The 17,171-nt window shown below is 45.8% G+C and overlaps 1 protein-coding gene across 2 annotated transcripts in view; it reads left to right on the forward strand.

The window, feature by feature from the left end:
- HTT (huntingtin) overlaps positions 1-17,171 on the forward strand; it is a 155,816-nt gene that overhangs the window by 103,023 nt on the left and 35,622 nt on the right. For both annotated transcript variants that reach the window (XM_030920084.1, XM_030920090.1), the window contains 5 exons: positions 9,281-9,488; positions 13,528-13,669; positions 16,003-16,182; positions 16,314-16,490; positions 16,783-16,859. In XM_030920084.1, the coding sequence (XP_030775944.1) occupies positions 9,281-9,488; positions 13,528-13,669; positions 16,003-16,182; positions 16,314-16,490; positions 16,783-16,859 (784 nt within the window). The remainder of the gene's footprint in view (positions 1-9,280; positions 9,489-13,527; positions 13,670-16,002; positions 16,183-16,313; positions 16,491-16,782; positions 16,860-17,171) is intronic.

The following is a 17,171-nucleotide window of genomic DNA, read 5'->3' on the forward strand; positions in this document are numbered from 1 at the left end:
ATCACAATGGCTTACGCCTATAATCCCAACACTTCGGGGGGTCAAGGTGGAAGGATCTCTTGAAGCCAGGAGCTTGAAACCAGCCTGAGCAAGATAGCGAGACCCCTACTCTACAAAGAAAATAAAAAACTAGCTAGATATGGTAGGCACATGCCTGTAGTCCCAGCTACTTGGGAGGCCGAGGTGGGATGATCGCTTGAGCTTGAGACCAGCCTGGAAAACATAGCAAGAGACCCCATCTCCACAAAAATAAAAAAAAATAAAAAAATTAGCCAGGGGTAGTGACATGAGCCCGAGCCCAGGAGGTCAAGCTGTAGTGAGCCACGATCGTGCCACTGCACTCCAACTTGGGCGAGAGATCGAGACCATGTCTCTAAAGAAAGAAAATGACAAGGACAGTGAACCCAAGAAAGTCATAAGACGCCAGCTGTGCAGCAAGCATAGAAAGCAACCCGTCCAAATTAGGACAGTGTGTTTTCCAAGAAGAATGATCATTTGTCATGAGAATGCTTTGCTTTAAATAAATGAGTAAATAGCTAGAAGACTAGTTCTAGGGGATAGGCACATCTTTCTTCTCTCAACAAGAAAAAAGAAAGGCAATTCTAATCTCTAGGAAAAGCAAATAGCATTAAGTCATGGTCCAAATATGAGGCAAACCAAAATATGGCTTGATTTTTCAGCAGTTCATCTGTTGGAAGCCCTTGATATTAAAAAGGTTCTCCTTTAAGCAGCTTAGGGGTCATGATCAAAGACCCATAGAAAGAGTTGCCATCCTTTTAGGATCCTTGGCTCTCTTGGGAACTGTATTCACATAGTCATAATGTAAGTATTGCTTGAGCTTTCATTTTTGGAATCAATATGTGACTGAAACACTGAAGACTTACTGACTTAATTATGGTTTCAGAACAGAATGAAAATGTCTTCAGTTCTGATGAATGTAAAAGGAAAACTAACCAAGTTAATTTGGCAAGTAGATGGTAGAGATAGGGGTGGGAATGGAAGGGGCACTAAAATCCTTACCTAGCATTGTTGGAGTTACATGATTACATCATCTGAAGTTGACAGACCAAAATATAGAGGCTTCAAAGGTATCCAGATAGAGCTAAACATGTAACTCAGGTTGTTAGGAGGTAGTATAAATGAGCCAAATCTCCTCTTTATTACCGTAGAGTTAATGGGTAATGTCTAAAGTTGTCTGAAGTCTGTAAATCATGACAAATTATGATGTGGTGATTGTATTCAACAGTCTTTCAGTTGCAGGGATAAAACCCCAATTTAAACTAGAGTAAGAGAAAGAATTTGTTGGTTTGAGCTCCTGGAAAGTGCAGGCAAGGGTATTTGGTAGGACTGCATCTAGTGTTATAATTCTGTGGTCTGCATTGTATATTTATGCATCTCAGCTCTGCTTTCTTCTCTTAATTTGTATAATTTTTAAATTTTGTTTTAAAGATAGGGTCTCACTTTGTCACCTATGCTGAAGTGCAGTGGTGTGAAGTGCAGTGCGAGGCTCACTCTAGCCTTGAACTCCTGGGCTCTAGAGTTCTTCCTGCCTCAGCCTTCTGAGTAGCTGAGACAATAGGCATGCACCACCATGGCTGGATAGGTTTTAAAATTTTTTTGTAGAAATGGAGGTCTTGTTATGTTGCCCAGGCTGGTCTTTAACTCCTAGCTTCAGGTGATCCTCCTGCCTCGGCTTCCCAAAATGCTGAGGTTATAGGTGTGAGCCACCATGCCCAGTCTCATCTCTGCTTCCTGTCTCAGCCCCTCAAGTAGGCATGTGATTGGCCTTGCATGAGCCATATGGGTGACCATAAACCCCTGAATGCTCTGGTCCACCTGGGCCAAATGGGAGACTGGACAGCATTCCATTGATGAGGAGGTGGGGGTAGTCTCCAGGAGTAAGGGAGAGGAGCGCATGCAGTAACTGATGGTCTGCTGCACGGGATAGCAGCGCATCAGTTAGAATTTTGGAGGTAACTACCAGAACTGAAAACAGAAATGATCACAAGTAGTTGCCTTAAAAGGGATGGGGCAGGGTGCTTTTGTGATCAGAAGCTCCTTTCTCTTATTGATTTTTGTACACATTTTGCGGACATACCCTTAGAGTAAAGATAATTAGCATTTTCAGCCTTGGTCCATTTGAGGAGTGGCCCGTCTCCCTGCTAGCAGGCTCTGGGTCTGCTAGGTTCAGTTGAGCATCCTGGCTTTTGCCTGCATGGAACTTACAGTCAGTGAGTCAGTATCACAAGTCTTAATATTTCCTATGAAGGAAAACAATAGTGCAGTGACAGACAAAATGGGTGGGCAGGCAGAGGCAGGATTTCCGAGGGGGAGAAGTAGCTAGCTTTTTGCAGAGAAATGTTCCGGCACCCGAGAGAGCAGCTGAGAGTGCAGGCAGGCAGGAGGCGAGTGGGGCCTGGCCTCACAGCGCCACAGAGTCCCAGAGAAAGGGCCCTCTTCATGGCCACTGCATTCAGCTGCGGTCACCCTCCACACAGGCCATGACCAAGATTTAATTTTGATAATGGACTCTAGTTTTTGAGCTTACTTGCTATTATTGAAAGAATTTTCTTATTTTTTTTTAAAGATCTTCAGATTATGCTTCATTGACCACTGTAATAAGTTTAAAGTTGAGAAAATGTGCCTTGTTAATGAATGATAGGTCAATTTAAATATGTTGGTCATTTTAATATTTTGCCACCAGTTGGTTTGAATCTGATGCCAGGAGGAGACAGCTTCATTTCTTTTTGAGACAGAGTCTCGCTCTGTCGCCCGGGCTGGAGTGCAGGGGCCGGATCTCAGCTCACTGGCAGCTCCGCCTCCTGGGTTCACGCCATTCTCCTGCCTCAGCCTCCCGAGTAGCTGGGACTACAGGCGCCCGCCACCTCGCCCGGCTAGTTTTTTGTATTTTTTTAGTAGAGACGGGGTTTCACCGTGTTAGCCAGGATGGTCTCGATCTCCTGACCTCGTGATCCGCCCGTCTCGGCCTCCCAAAGTGCTGGGATTACAGGCTTGAGCCGCCGCGCCCGGCCGAGACAGCCTCATTTCTAAGGGCTAGTCTTGCCTTCGTGGGATAAGGGTGGTATGTTCTGTGTCCTTCTACATGTCTGAGCGATCTCTACAGCTCAAAGGTGTTCACTGTCTTATTGTGCTGATTTCCTCTTCTTCCATCTCAAAATTGAGGCAAAATACTTTTACTATTGAAGTGTTGTCCAATAGAGCTTCCAGCAGAGACGGGATGTCCGCACTGTCTAATTTAGCTGCTTTTAGCCATGTGTGGTGTTCCGTACCTGAAATGTGGCTGGTCTGATTGGGTAGCTTAATTTATAATTTTATTTAATTTTAATTAAGTTTAAACAGCTCTGTGTGGATAGTGGCTCCTGTATGAAACTGCAGGTCGGTTGAGAAGCATCTTTACTGGAGAGAGTGGAGGGCTTGGAGGGGGCACGTGGGTTACCTGCTGCTATCTTTGACCTTATTTAATTGGCCCAACATTTGCAAGTAAGTTGTCTGTGCATGTATATATAAATGTCTGTTTCTGTCTTCTTGTTTCGTTTGACTGCATTTGTTTGAAAGACACTAGGTGGCAGAATTACTATATTTGGTTGGTTTCAAGATAAGAGTTGAAGTAATCCATCTTGTGTTTTTATATCAGTAAGATGTGTTTAACATGTAAAATTGGTAATTTGTATTCACGTACTGCTTAAACAAAGGCTATGAATTCCACCCTTACACTGAAAATGGAGACCTTTGAATTTGTCCATTTCAGGCATTACTTCTTAAACAATGCCTGGTTCAGGAACTAGTCAGAATGGCACCCTTGACTTTTAGTTTCCTGCTTTTCCTTTTGTTGGGGGAGGAGGGTATTTAGCCCAAAGCTGTTTGCCTATTTCAGATTCCATCTAGGAGAAGCAGAATAGCCAAGAAAGATACGTGTCCTCCTGTTTACATTTGGGGTAACCAGCATCCTTCTCTTTTGGGCCAAGATAGACAGGTTTAGAAACAGACGATGGTACCAGAGGCCCAGGGGGTGGAAGCATCAGCTTTGTTTGTTGTCCATGTGGCTGGTTTAGAGCTGTCTGGCTTTGTAGCCTCAACACGGCTGTCCAGCTTTGCTCACTGTGATTTTCAAGGACACATTTTGTGCCCTTCCCTGCCTGCCATCCAGACCATACTCAGTCAGGGTGGCAGGAGCTGCTGCCCCTTCCTCCCTGAGTCCTGGTCGTGGGTGGTGGAGATGTACCATGACCCTCATGGAGGCATGCTCACCCTTCCTCTGTGGCAGAGGGGATGGCTGCACGACAGCTCTTTCCCTGACCTTCCCAAAGCGTCCGTGGTTCCACTTTATGGGGCAAAGCAGGAATACTGGAAGAGAGAGAAGTGGTCCTTTCTATGGTAATAAAGTTGGCATTGATTCAAGTTCACCCTTGGGGAAAGGACGGGGCTACTAACAATTATCATGCTGGAAGCAATGGAATTTTCTCATGGGTATGTGGTAGGTTTAATTTTACGTATCCCAGTTAATTCTTAGAACAGCTCTGTGAAGTATTTCCCCCTTTCTGCTTGAGTTCTAAAAGATCCTATGCCAAAACCAAGAATGAAAACCCAAGCATTCTTTCTTGCCCATCGATCTTTCTCTCATCGGGCCACTTCTTGGGTTGATAGTGGTGAATGTAGCCGCTGGCAATTGCAGAATACCCACCATGGGCCCCAGTCACTGTGTGGCGTGGATTAGAGGTGGTTCTCTCCACGTCATAGCTGAACAAGCCCAGCCCAGAGAGGTTTCTGCCCTAGGAGCTCTTGATGGTGGAATTGGGATGCGATCCCACATCCTGCCTGTTTTGAAAGCAGCATTGTTTATTTCCAGTTCCTGCTTCCATTGTTCCTTTTAGTATTTCTTTGTTTAGCTCACAAAATCAGGACTTGGGGAGCTGCTGCGTGCAGCTGTAGCTGTTTCTCTGGGTGCAGCCTGCATCCACCTTCCCGCCCCCCTCCTTTCTTGCACTGCCATTGTGGTCTCTGGGCACTTGGTCCCTTTCTCTTCCCCCAAGTCCCTTTGGCTCCCCTGTGCCACCCTTGTGATCCACAGGCTCTGCCTTCTTTCTGTCTCAAACTGCTGCTCATCACTACCCGGGACCCTAGGAAGGGAGGTTCCTCCGAGAAGCATCTTCTAATCTCAGCCATGTTCTCAATGCCGCTGTTGGCTTTGTTAAATAATGGTAGCTACTGTAACAAATACACCAACATTTACGTGGCTTCATACCAGAGAAGGTTGTTTCTTGGTTTTATGACAATGTGTTGAGGGTGTTCCCGGTTCACGGATGGTTTTCCTCCATGTGGGAATTCGGGGACCCAGGCTCCTTTCCTTCTTTTGGTTCTCTTCTCTGGGCCTCCACATCCTCTGTGTCTAGTTGGGGACAAGGAGAGGGAAAGTAGAGAAGAAGGCTCTGTGGCCTTGGACAAGTGACATGCATGCCTTTGCTGGTGTTCTCTGCTGGTGATGGGTCACAGCCCCACCCCGTACAAGGGGACTGGGAGACGTCGTCCTGCTGCCTCCCAGCAGCAGGCAGCACTGTGGTCTCTGATGTGTTTTCTATGAGGATAAGAACAGGCGATTCCAGGATGAGTAAAGTCAGGGAAACCCTTGGAAGGAGGGGACCAGGCGGGTGTCACCGTGGGATTAGTGGTGGCTTCAGAATGAGCCACCAAGAGTGCAGTGCCTTCTAAAGTTTTTGCTTTTCTGATATGCCCACACCATGCCCAGCAGGTGTCTGCCTTGCTCTCTGCAGAGAGAGTGATGAATCCTTCTCATGAACCTCTGTCCAGTTCTTCCTCCCACCACCTGGAAGGGACCCTGGGTGACTTGTAACATCCCGGCAGAACAGGGGACCTTCTGTCCTGTCCCCAAGCTCAGCCTCATCCTCCTGCCGGCTTCCCAACCCCTCTTATGTCTGCTTCCTCACGCCACATCCTTCTGGATTTTCTGGAATTGAATTTTGCCTTTGATGCTTATTTAAAAATATCCATTGCAGGCCAGGTGTGGTGGCTCACACCTGTAATCCTCTGCACTTTGGGAAGCCAAGGCGGGCAGATTGCTTGAGCCCAGGAGTTTGAGATGCCTGAGCAACATGATGAAATCCTGTTTATAGAGAATACAAACAGGGCATGGTGGCGCACACTTATACTCCCAGCTAGACAGGAGGATTGACTGAGCCCTGGAGGCCAAAGCTGCAGTGGGCTGTGATCATGCCACTGTACTACAGTCTGGGCAACAGAGTGAGACCCTGTCTTAAAAAAAAAAAAAAATCCATTGCATACTTCACCATAGTGAAACATGTGTGTCTTATCTTTCCTTTCCAGCCTGTAGCTGCTCTTTTGCACTTATAGCCACACTAAGTCAACCTTAAATTAAAAGCAAACCAGCACTTCCTGTGCTCTCCTGCTTCCTTCATGAGGGGTCTCTCCCTCTGTGTACACTCCATTCTCATTGCCCCTGGTGGTTGGTTTCCCTCTTGGTTCTCAAGCCATGGCAGCCTGCCTCTTACCATCTTTACTGAAAAGTCCTTTGCAGAGGCTGCCTGTGTTCTTTCTTTCTCGGTCCCTCTCATCCTGGGCCCCCCAGCTTGATTCTGTGGGGCTGCCCTCTCCTCACTCAGTAGCTTGCAGGGTTTTCTCTGTCCAGCCACTTAATTGGTTGTGTTCCCCGAGTTGCTGTCCATAGTCTCTCGTCACTGTTTTCTGTGTCTCTGCCTCTCTCCTCGGCCTTGGTAGGTCCCTCCCCTTTGTGACCCTGGCTGTTGCTCTCGTGGACAACTTTCTCTTGCTGGTCCACGTAGTCTTGGCATCCAGCTTCTCGATATGGGACTTGTCCTGCCAATACCTCAGACTTGCGCGGAAAATTGAACTAGCACCACTGTCACTCTCCAGGACCTGTTTTTGTTAATTAGGTCATTAGGGATGTTCAAAATCCCAGCATCATTGTCCATTCCTTCTCCCGCCAGCCCAGGGACCCTGACTGTACCTCCTCCTCTCCATTTACCGGGGGGTGGCCCTCAGAATCCGTCTCATCTTCCACCCGGACTTCCCTATAGACTCCCCGCTGCCGCCCAGGGGCTGAGCACTTCCTCTGTGCCTCATGCAGTGCTGAGCCCTTTACCTGGGTTCTCCTGTTTGCTCCTTATTGCAACCCTGCGGACAGATACTGCTCTTAATTCCATCTTAAACCTGAGGAAGCTGAGGCCCCAGGTAAGGTGCATCCAAGGTCACTCAGGTAGCAAACTGTAGAGCCATGATCCGAACCAGGCAGTCTGATTCAGAGCCTGTGTTGACACTCAGCCACCTAGAACACAGCTCGGATTGTGGGTTTCTATTACGTGTTCAAAACCCCCACATCCCGGGTCTGTCCCTGCACGTGCTCTGTGGCCTGGCTGCATCCTCTTGAAGGCAGCGCATGCGTCTTCACTCGAGGGGCCCGTGCAGGAAACAGGGCCGCACAGAAGGGCGAGGTCAGTGCAGAATGGGCTGGAGGGGTGATGCTGAGTGTGAGGCAAGTGTAGAGAAATCCCAGGACACCTGGAGGAACCGGAGACCGGGCGTTAGAACTCGTCGCTGTGACCTGGTCTGTATTCTGAGTGTGCTGCTGCTTTTAGCTCGCTTCCTTAGTCTCAGGTTGTAGTTTAAGGCATTGTGGAGCCCTAAAAAGCCTCTACTCTGTTTTTGCCTGTTTTGGGACCTTTTCACTTTGGGGATGTGTTGAATTTTTTTTTTTGTTTTTTAATTTTTTGAGATGGAGTCTTGCTCCATTACCTAAGCTGGAGTGCAGTGGCACAGTCTTGGCCCACTGCAGCCCCTGCCTCCTGGCTTCAAGCGATTCTTGTGCCTCTGCCTGGGATTACAGGCACCCGCCACCATGCCTGGCCAATTTTTATATTTTTAGTGGAGACAGGGTTTTGCTGTGTAGACCAAGCTGGTCTCGAACTCCTGACCTCAAGTGATCCACCCACCTCGGCCTCCCAAAGTACTGGGATTATAGGCATGCGCCACCATGCCCGGCCTGAAATTTAATCAGAAATAAAATTTTGACCTCAACAATGATGCTAGGAGGCCCAGATCTGGGGGAGAGGGTGACCTTGGCCAGATGGGCCTTTCTCTGTTTCCTAAGTCTTGCTGCCTCTCCCTGCTGTGCTTTGCAGCCTGTGCATGTCTCTGTGCCTTTGATCTTGTTTATCCAAAGGAGAGGATAGAATGAAGTCATGATTCCTGGAGCCCTGAGAAGGATGCTGTGGAGAAACTTGCAGGTAGAATCTAACTGAGTGTGTGGCTGCGGTGCCAGCATTGTGTGTGGGGAGGCTGACCGCTTGGCCTGCCCAGGCCCAGGATATTCCATGGCCAGGCACAGAGGCCACTTGGCTGTCAGGTGTCAGGAGCCTGCAGAGAGCACACAGCCTGGATTGCAGGGGGCTGCCCATGTTCTTTCAGCACCTGTCCTGCTTGCTCACCTGGCCTCTTACAGCATTTCTATCCCTCAGTTCTTAGCAAGCCCAGGAGCTGTTCAGTTTGGCAGGTACCGAGTGCTGTTCCTGCCTGTGTAGCTGTGGCTCAGTCCTGTGGGGGGCCCCGCTGTGGCCCAAGTGCAGTGATTCGAGGTGCCGAGTGTTCCCTGACTCCTTTAGGAGCTGTGTTCAGACTTTCACAGCTCTTGGCTTGGAGCTTCTGGAGGGCTTGGCATTGCCAACCAGTGCAGGGGTGGACAGTGGGAGACGAGGAATGCTAGCTTTCTTGACCAATCCATTAAATAAATGGGATATTGGCCAGCCACGGTGGCTCACGCCTGAATCCCAGCACTTTGGGAGGCTGAGGCGGGTGGATCACGACGTCAGGAGTTCGAGACCAACCTGGCCAACATGGTGAAACCCCCTCTAGTCTAAAAATACAAAAATTAGCTGGGCGTGGTGGCAGACGCCTGTAATCCTAGCTACTTGGGAGACTGAGGCAGGAGAATAGGTTGAAACCAGAAGGCGGAGGTTGCAGTGAGCCAAGATCATGCCACTGTACTCCCACCTGGGCAACAAGAGTGAAACTCCATCTCAAAAAAAAAAAAAAGCAGAATGTCTGTTTCTGCTTAGAAAAATCAGAATTTTCTAAATGCCAGGTGCTGTGAATATGTAAGTATGGGAAACAACTCAGCCTGTTTCATTTTTATGTAAAATCTCCACGTAGCCATGTGGCACTGGGCCGAGATGAAAGCAAAGACATTTCTCCTTCTTAACTTTGTTTCTAGGAATGTTCCGGAGAATCACAGCAGCTGCCACCAGACTGTTCCGCAGTGATGGCTGTGACGGCAGTTTCTACACCCTGGACAGCTTGAATTTGCGGGCTCGTTCCATGATCACCACCCACCCGGCCCTGGTGCTGCTCTGGTGTCAGATCCTGCTGCTTGTCAACCACACCGACTACCGCTGGTGGGCAGAAGTGCAGCAGACCCCGAAGTAGGTTCATAATGCCCACAGCCCAGGGCGCTGGCCCAGCACTCTGTCCTGAGACTCCCAGTAACCTGAGATTGGGCCACTGTTAAAGCATTTTCATTTTCCATTTTTTGTGAGGGCTTGTAAAATTTCTGCTGCATATTAATATTCCTTTCATGGACAGCATATTGTAGAGACAAACATGCAGTCCAGCTAAAGGCATTCAGAATAGCAATTGCTTTCTAAATGTGATTTTCTTTGGCAAGTTCTTTGACACCATTCCATTTTGTGGGATATGCTTGTCATGCTGTGTGGCTCCTACTAAGTTCTAGTCCTTCAGTTGGTTCCATAGCCAGACATGTTGCAACGTCTTAACTTCGTTATAAATTAAATGTGGTTCTGGTTATTCTTAGATAATGAAGTAACGATTTAGCAAATTTCAAAACTTCTTGGAAATATTATTTGACCATTCAAAAAGACTTACTAAGTCTCTCATTATGGGTGGCCCTCTTTTTGTAAAAGGTTTTCAGGCTTAAGCTCCATTTCTAGGTGCTCCAACACTCCGTTATTTGTATACATATGGAAATAAAAGCTGTGACACCCCCGCCCTAGCTGAATCCTCAGCACAGTGTTTCTGGAAGGCTCAAGATCCCACGCTGGGGAAAAGAAGTTCCAGAGAGAAAAGAGGGCAGGTGCTGCCGTGCCTCTCTGCTCAGTATGGATACTGGGCCATGTGCGGCCAGGGCTCGCAGTAGGGCCAGTTCATGGCACTCAGCTGGAAAGTCCACTGTTGGCGGGCATTCTTAACCATCCACTCTGTGCCCTATGTAGTGGGGTGTGGCATCTAAGTATTTGAAATACTTGGAGGATGTCTTAGGCCTGCTATGATGACTGAGCACTGTGGGAGCAGGAGACAGAAAGTCAGTGTCTCCTAGTTCTGTGCTGCTTTAACGTGCAGAGAAATCAGCCGCGGATGCAGCAGATCACTCCTTTTCTGACAGGCCTGCTCACTCTGATGTTATATCAGAAAGCTCTGAATCTGGGAATTGTGTTCCCTGAATTGGAATAACAGAAATGCTTAGATGATCAATGTTTAAAAGAAATAAACCAAAGGTAAATTTAGTTTGGAATTCAGCAAGCGTCTTCATTCAGCCCTCTGAGGGCAAACTACAGCTTTTCATAAATGTAGGTAAATTCTGTGACTATTTCTTGACCCCCTCTGACCCAGTTTTCCTTTATAACCTTCTGTATTGTTCCATTATCCTGAAATAACATTAATAGATTAGGCTGGGTGTGGTGGCTCATGCCTATAATCCCAGCACCTTGGGAGGCCAAGGTGAGAGGATCACCTGAGGCCAGGACTTCGAGACCAACCCAGCCTGGCCAACATGGTGAAACCCTGTCTCTACTGAAAATAACAAAAATTAGCCAAGCATGGTGACAGGTGCCTGTAGTCCCAGCTACCCAGAAGGCTGAGGCAGGAGAATCGCTGGAACCCAGGAGGCAAAGGTTGCAGTGAGCTGAGATCGCGCCACTGCACTCTAGGCTGGGTGACAGAGTGGGACTCCATCTCAAAAAAAAAAAAAAAAAAAAAAAAAAATTTAATGGATCAATGGATTTTTAACCTAGTAGTTAAATTCAAAAAATATCGTTCTTTAATGGTAATGTAAAGGTAAAATTAAGAGAAGATAATATGTAACAAGCATTTTAGTGTGTGAGTGTCTAAGGTCTCCCTGTGGTGGAAGGAAAAAATAAATCCCCATTAAGTGTCCAAGATGCCCATAGAGAGCAGAGCTGTTCCGGTTTAAACCGCTGCTCTTCGGACTGTGTTTTTCCAGCTATGGATGGTGGGGGATGAGTATCTTTTTATTTCCATGAGATGAGAAAAATGAATTACTAGAAGTATGAAACACAAAACACAGCTGCTGTTTTTTTATCCGGACTCAGCAGCTATAAAATTGCTCTATCCAGTTGCAGAAGCTCCTGCTGCTTACCCTTGATGCCCCCTCGGTTAGTGTGCATCTCCTATCAGGCTGGCTCCCAGATGGGAGCTGGCTCCAGGCGACACTAGGTGCTCTGCTCCAGGAGGTCCTTGTGTGGGCCCTGCCCTGGCCTAGCCCCTCTCTTACGGACTCTGTCACCGTGGGTTTGATTCACTCAATCTGTCTTACCTTTTGGTGAGCTGTTAGAGTCCTGCCTATGCTTCAGCACTTGTGGGTGTGTTGTGGTACACATGACATGTTGGTCACTTCCCAGCTCGTCTTGTTCTGAGTCAGCCTGGATTTGGTACGCTCGTTCGCCACTAGTAGCTGGCGGTATATGGCCTGAGATTTGGGGGGCTTGTGCTGCTACAGATTGGGACTGAATTTGAGTTGGTACTGGTCCTTCTTTATGTCTACTGCTAATATTTGAATTGCAGATGCTGCCTCTTCGCTTTCAGAGGCTCATTACCCTATAGCTGTATTATTGCAAAGTACATAGTTACAGCTTGAGTGTAAGTCATGCTGGGCTGGCAGGACAGCCGACTGAGAAAGGGCAAGTTTCCTGTTAGTTTTCACATTGACACATAATTTACAACACAGTAAAATGTACTTTTGTATCAATTGTAGTCAGTAACAGCCCCCTCCCCCAACCACATCAAGATATAGAGCAGTGCTGTCACTTCAGATAGTTCCCTCTTCCTCTGCCGTGTCCCGCCCTCCCCAGGTCTAACCGCCAGTCCGTGCTCTCTTCAGCCCATTGCAGAAGGTCGTAGAAATAGAATCTATAGGCTGGGTGTGGTGGCTCACGCCTGTAATCCCAGTGCTTTGAGAGGCTGAAGTGGGAGGATCACTTGAGGCCAGGAGTTCGAGACTAGCCTGGGCTACCTAGCAAGACCCCATCTCCAGAAAAAAAAAGTTTGAAAATTACAAGCACGTCCCTGTAGTTCCAGCTGCTTGGGAAGCTGAGGCGGGAGGATCGCTTGAGCTCTGGAGTTTGAGGTTACAGTAAGCTATGATCGTGCCACTGTGCTCCAGCCTGGGTGACACAGTAAGACCTTGTCTTTGGGAAAAAAATTAAGAAAGAGATGGAACCATGCAGTGTGCAGCCTTTTGAGTCTGGCCCCTTTCAGTGAGCGGTGTGTAAAGTTCCGTCACGTGTTGCACACGCGTTGGTGGCTGGCTTCTTGTGACTGCTGAGCATTATATGGCTGGGCTCTAGTTTGCTTTCACTTCACCAGTTGGGAAACAGAGAAAAGGCAGTTTTTAAAAAGTTTAAATCTGTAGAATTTTGGTTTTTACCAGTTCTCTTCTAAATCCTGAGGGATTACAGGAAAAGTTGTTGTATTTCAGAATATTCTTAGCTTGATATGACCTCTCTCCCCGTTAAGGCCCTTTGCTGCAATGGGAAGGACGTCGTCCTCGGTCAGACTCTGAAGGTCAGAGGGGCACTTTGGGAGTGTGTCAACATTTTAACTGTATGGACTAGAGCCAAGAGTCTCAAGGTTTATAATTCCCACCTATTGAAAAAGAAAAAAAATAAAATAAATAAAGTGAGCCGAAGTCAATGTAAAGTGAAATAACCTGTGTTAGTGGGGAAGAAGTGTTTTTAAACAGAATTTCCATAACGTATACCCTGAACGTGTTTAGAGTGGTGATGTTTGATTGGGAAATGAACAGTAAAACGTGAAAGCAGGGAGATTTTCTTTCTGGCAGTTGGCAACTTTCATGGCAGATGGGGAATTTGAAAAGCAATCGCTCAATTATCAAACATAGCCAGTGTGAGTTCTGAAATAAAGGTGCTGATTGAATGTGCAGCTTTATGGTGGATTTTGTCATTCAGGCAAGCATTTTAATTTTCTGCCTGTTAAATTCTGTTTTCTTTAGTTTTTCATATGTGGTTTATTGTAGCTTGGGAATAGATAACTGAGAGTATATATTACACATACAACATTCTGATATGGCAATATTTAAACCAACTTGTCTGTTTTAGAACTAGAATTAAACATAATCATCTTCGGTATTTTGCAAATAAGCTCACTGCCATCCAGAAACATTGTCAATGCATCTGTTGCTCCTTCTAGAAGACACAGTCTGTCCAGCACAAAGTTACTTAGTCCCCAGATGTCTGGAGAAGAAGAGGATTCTGACTTGGCAGCCAAACTTGGAATGTGCAATAGAGAAATAGTACGAAGAGGGGCTCTCATTCTCTTCTGTGATTATGTTGTAAGTTTGAAATGCCTGAAAACGGGGTTGAGGGAGGTGGGGACCGGGAGAACATTCTGAGTAGATGACACTTGCCTGGACCCTCTGGAACCCAGACTGCCCGGTGTCCTGCCAGTTCCATCAAAACTAAATCTGGAATGAATGTTTACTTCTGCTCTGACATATAATTGGAGACCGGGCCTGGCCTTCCAGTCACTGGATTCTAAGCTGGACTGTGAGAGTTTATGCAGCTGACTCATTTATCAAATGCCCAGCTATTGGCTTCACGCCTACATGATGCTGGGCATATTTGTTAATTTGAGGGAAGCAATGGAATAATAATAACTAATGATTTAAAAAACAAGATAAGTGCATTGACTGTAGTGGAGTTCTGATTTTAAATTTTTAAAAAAATTAATGCCAGGAGCAGTGGCTTATGCCTAAATTCCAGCAACTCGAGAGGCTGAGGTGGAAAGATCACTTGAGCCCAGGAGTTTGAGACAAGCCTGGGCTATGGTGTGAGACCCCCATCTCTAAAAAAATAAAAAATGAAAAATTATCCAAGTGTGGTGGCTCGTGCCTGCAATCACAGCTTCTTGAGAAGCTGAGGCCGGAGGATGGCTAGAGCGTGGGAGTTCGAGACCAACCTGGCAACATAGAGAAACCCTGCCCCTACTGAAAGAAAGAAATAAAAATTAGCCTGGCATGGTGGTACGTGCCTGTGGTCCCAGCTACCTGAGAGACTGAGAAGGGAGGATTGCTTGAGCCCAGAAGTTTGAGGCTGCGGTGAACTGTGACTGTGTCACTGCACTTTAGCCTGGGCGACAAGGCGAGACCCCTGCTCTAAAAAAAAATTTTTTAAAGTTAATTTGTAGAAAAGGTGTTAGATGTTCATTGCCATATTTTATGATGGATTCCTGTTTAAATGCCATTCTCTTAAAAAAAATATAACTTGTCGGAGTTTTTAACCGTAAAATTAGCATCACATGTTTACCATGGAGAATTTATAAAAAAACAAACAGAGGAAAATAAAACCTCTGTAATCATACTAACTCAGAGATAACTTGCTGTTAGATTTTGGTGTAGATCTAATACTTTTTCTGTATTTATATTAAAAATACTTAAAACATATACATTTCTTTGTTACAAACATGGTGTCTTATAGATAGTGCTGTCACATAGCAAAACAGTGTTAAATATTCTGAATCAGAAAAGGAAGCCGACTCTCCAACTGAAAGAGGTATTATCCTAGAGACTTTTTCTGGTGATGGCAATTTGTTAATACTCACTTTTTGCTTTAAATTCTCTATTGAAATAGTTTTTCTGTTTTGCTCTACTTTTAAGGATAATATAATTGTATCATGCTGTTTTTCACAGAAATGTAAGAAAAAAATATATTAATTTTATAAGTTAATAGAGGTTGAGCATCCCAAATCCAAAAATCTGAAATCCCAAATGCTCCAAATTCTGAAGCTTTTTGAGTGCTGACATTATGTTCAAAGGAAATGTCCATTGGAAGATTTCAGATTTTTGGATTTAGGGAGCTCAACAAATAAGTATAATGCACATATTCCAAAACCTGAAAAAAATCCTAAATTCAGAATACTTCTGATCCCAAACATTTCAGATAAGGGTTATTCAACCTGTACTGTCAGATGATCCCAAATGAAAAATATTAATCGTTAACCAAATGTCAAGGAATTGATCACATTTTACAGTTTCTGCCTGGGATTATGAATCAAGATGAAAAGGCTCTGCGTGTTTAAAAATATAAATTTTTTTATTTTGTTATAAATCTTAAATTTATCTACACTTAAGATTTATTTGATATGTGGGATCCATTCATATGTTGGATTCAACAATTCTGTCAAAACTGTGGCAGTGATAGAGGATTCTTTTTTTCCCACTGAACTATCACAAAATTGAAAAAGAGTAATTGGAGAACCCCACTGGCTTGGCCAGCTCGAAGCCTGGGAGGGGGCAGGCAGTGCTGTGGATGGGAGCGTCCCAGCACCACACTGCCCCTCCTACCCACGGATCTCTGAGGCCTGCCTTTGTCCTTTGACCCTGGGCCATTATTAGTGTCTTTGAGAGCTGGACTGCTGTACCCTACTTCCCCAGGGGGGCCTGACTTCACACAGCCTCTGCTGCAGTGCGTGGTTGGAGGTGACGGCCTTGGTAAATCCAGTTTCCTGCCTCCTCAATTATTTGTGCTCATATACTGTATGTTTTTTAGTGAGGTTTATATTTGAGATGTGTTTTCTCCTTCTTACCCTTTCTGGCCTTTCTATGGATTAATACCTGGTCTCTTCTTGTGTACTTGAAAGTGAATCTCTCATCATATTTTTCCTTAGTGTCAGAACCTCCATGACTCCGAGCACTTAACGTGGCTCATTGTAAATCACATTCAAGATCTGATCAGCCTTTCCCACGAGCCTCCAGTGCAGGACTTCATCAGTGCTGTTCACCGGAACTCTGCTGCCAGCGGCCTCTTCATCCAGGCAATTCAGTCTCGTTGTGAAAACCTTTCAGCTGTACGTCTTCGTCCTGCCAACTATTGCCAGTTGCAGTTTTCTCTGCCTTAAAAATGGAGTATTGAAATTTTTAACTTTAATTTCTGATTGGCAAAATAGTCATCTTTTGTTCTTTTCCTTCTCGCTGTTAGCCAACCACTCTGAAGAAAACTCTTCAGTGCTTGGAAGGGATCCATCTCAGCCAGTCGGGAGCTGTGCTCACGTTGTATGTGGACAGGCTTCTGTGCACCCCTTTCCGTGTGCTGGCTCGCATGGTCGACATCCTTGCTTGTCGCCGGGTAGAAATGCTTCTGGCTGCAAATTTACAGGTATTGGGAAAAGAAACCCTGATATTGGTTTACATTGAAAATTTAGCAGGCCAAGCAAAACAGGTGGCTGCCTTTTTCCTCCATAGGTATGGTCTTGACATGGTCACCGATAGAAACATGGAAATATCTGCAAACTTGCCATTCCTCGTGTGTCTGATCTGTTTCTTGTATTTTTTTCTAGTCTGTCCTTACTAGGATGAACTGTACACATCAGTTTATCCTTTTTAAATGAGCATGAGGTTATTTTGGGTGTTCGGTGTCACAAACACACTAATGTGTTTTTGTCTATTAGAGCAGCATGGCCCAGTTGCCGATGGAAGAACTCAACAGAATCCAGGAATACCTTCAGAGCAGCGGGCTCGCTCAGAGGTAATGCTGGAAACACAGGTCGTCCTTGTGTTAGGATAACCCAGGATATAAAGGATATAGATTTGTGCGGGAATAAATTCACAGGACAAGAAATTGATGTGCGTTATAGGTGGGTTTACTGCAGAAGTGCCATAATAGAAAGCTTCCTACTTTTAAAACAACCAGATCTCACTTTATATGGAGTAAAGGACAATCAGCAGGATCACGTCTGTGACATGAGTGGAGGGAGTTTGCACTCCTGTTGGCTGTTTGAGAGGTAGTATTTAGAATGCCTGAATTCACTGTCCTGTGACGAGTGGGAAAATAGGTTAT

The sequence above is a fragment of the Rhinopithecus roxellana genome, chromosome 2, assembly GCF_007565055.1.
Source record: "Rhinopithecus roxellana isolate Shanxi Qingling chromosome 2, ASM756505v1, whole genome shotgun sequence".
In the NCBI taxonomy this organism is placed as follows: domain Eukaryota; kingdom Metazoa; phylum Chordata; class Mammalia; order Primates; family Cercopithecidae; genus Rhinopithecus; species Rhinopithecus roxellana.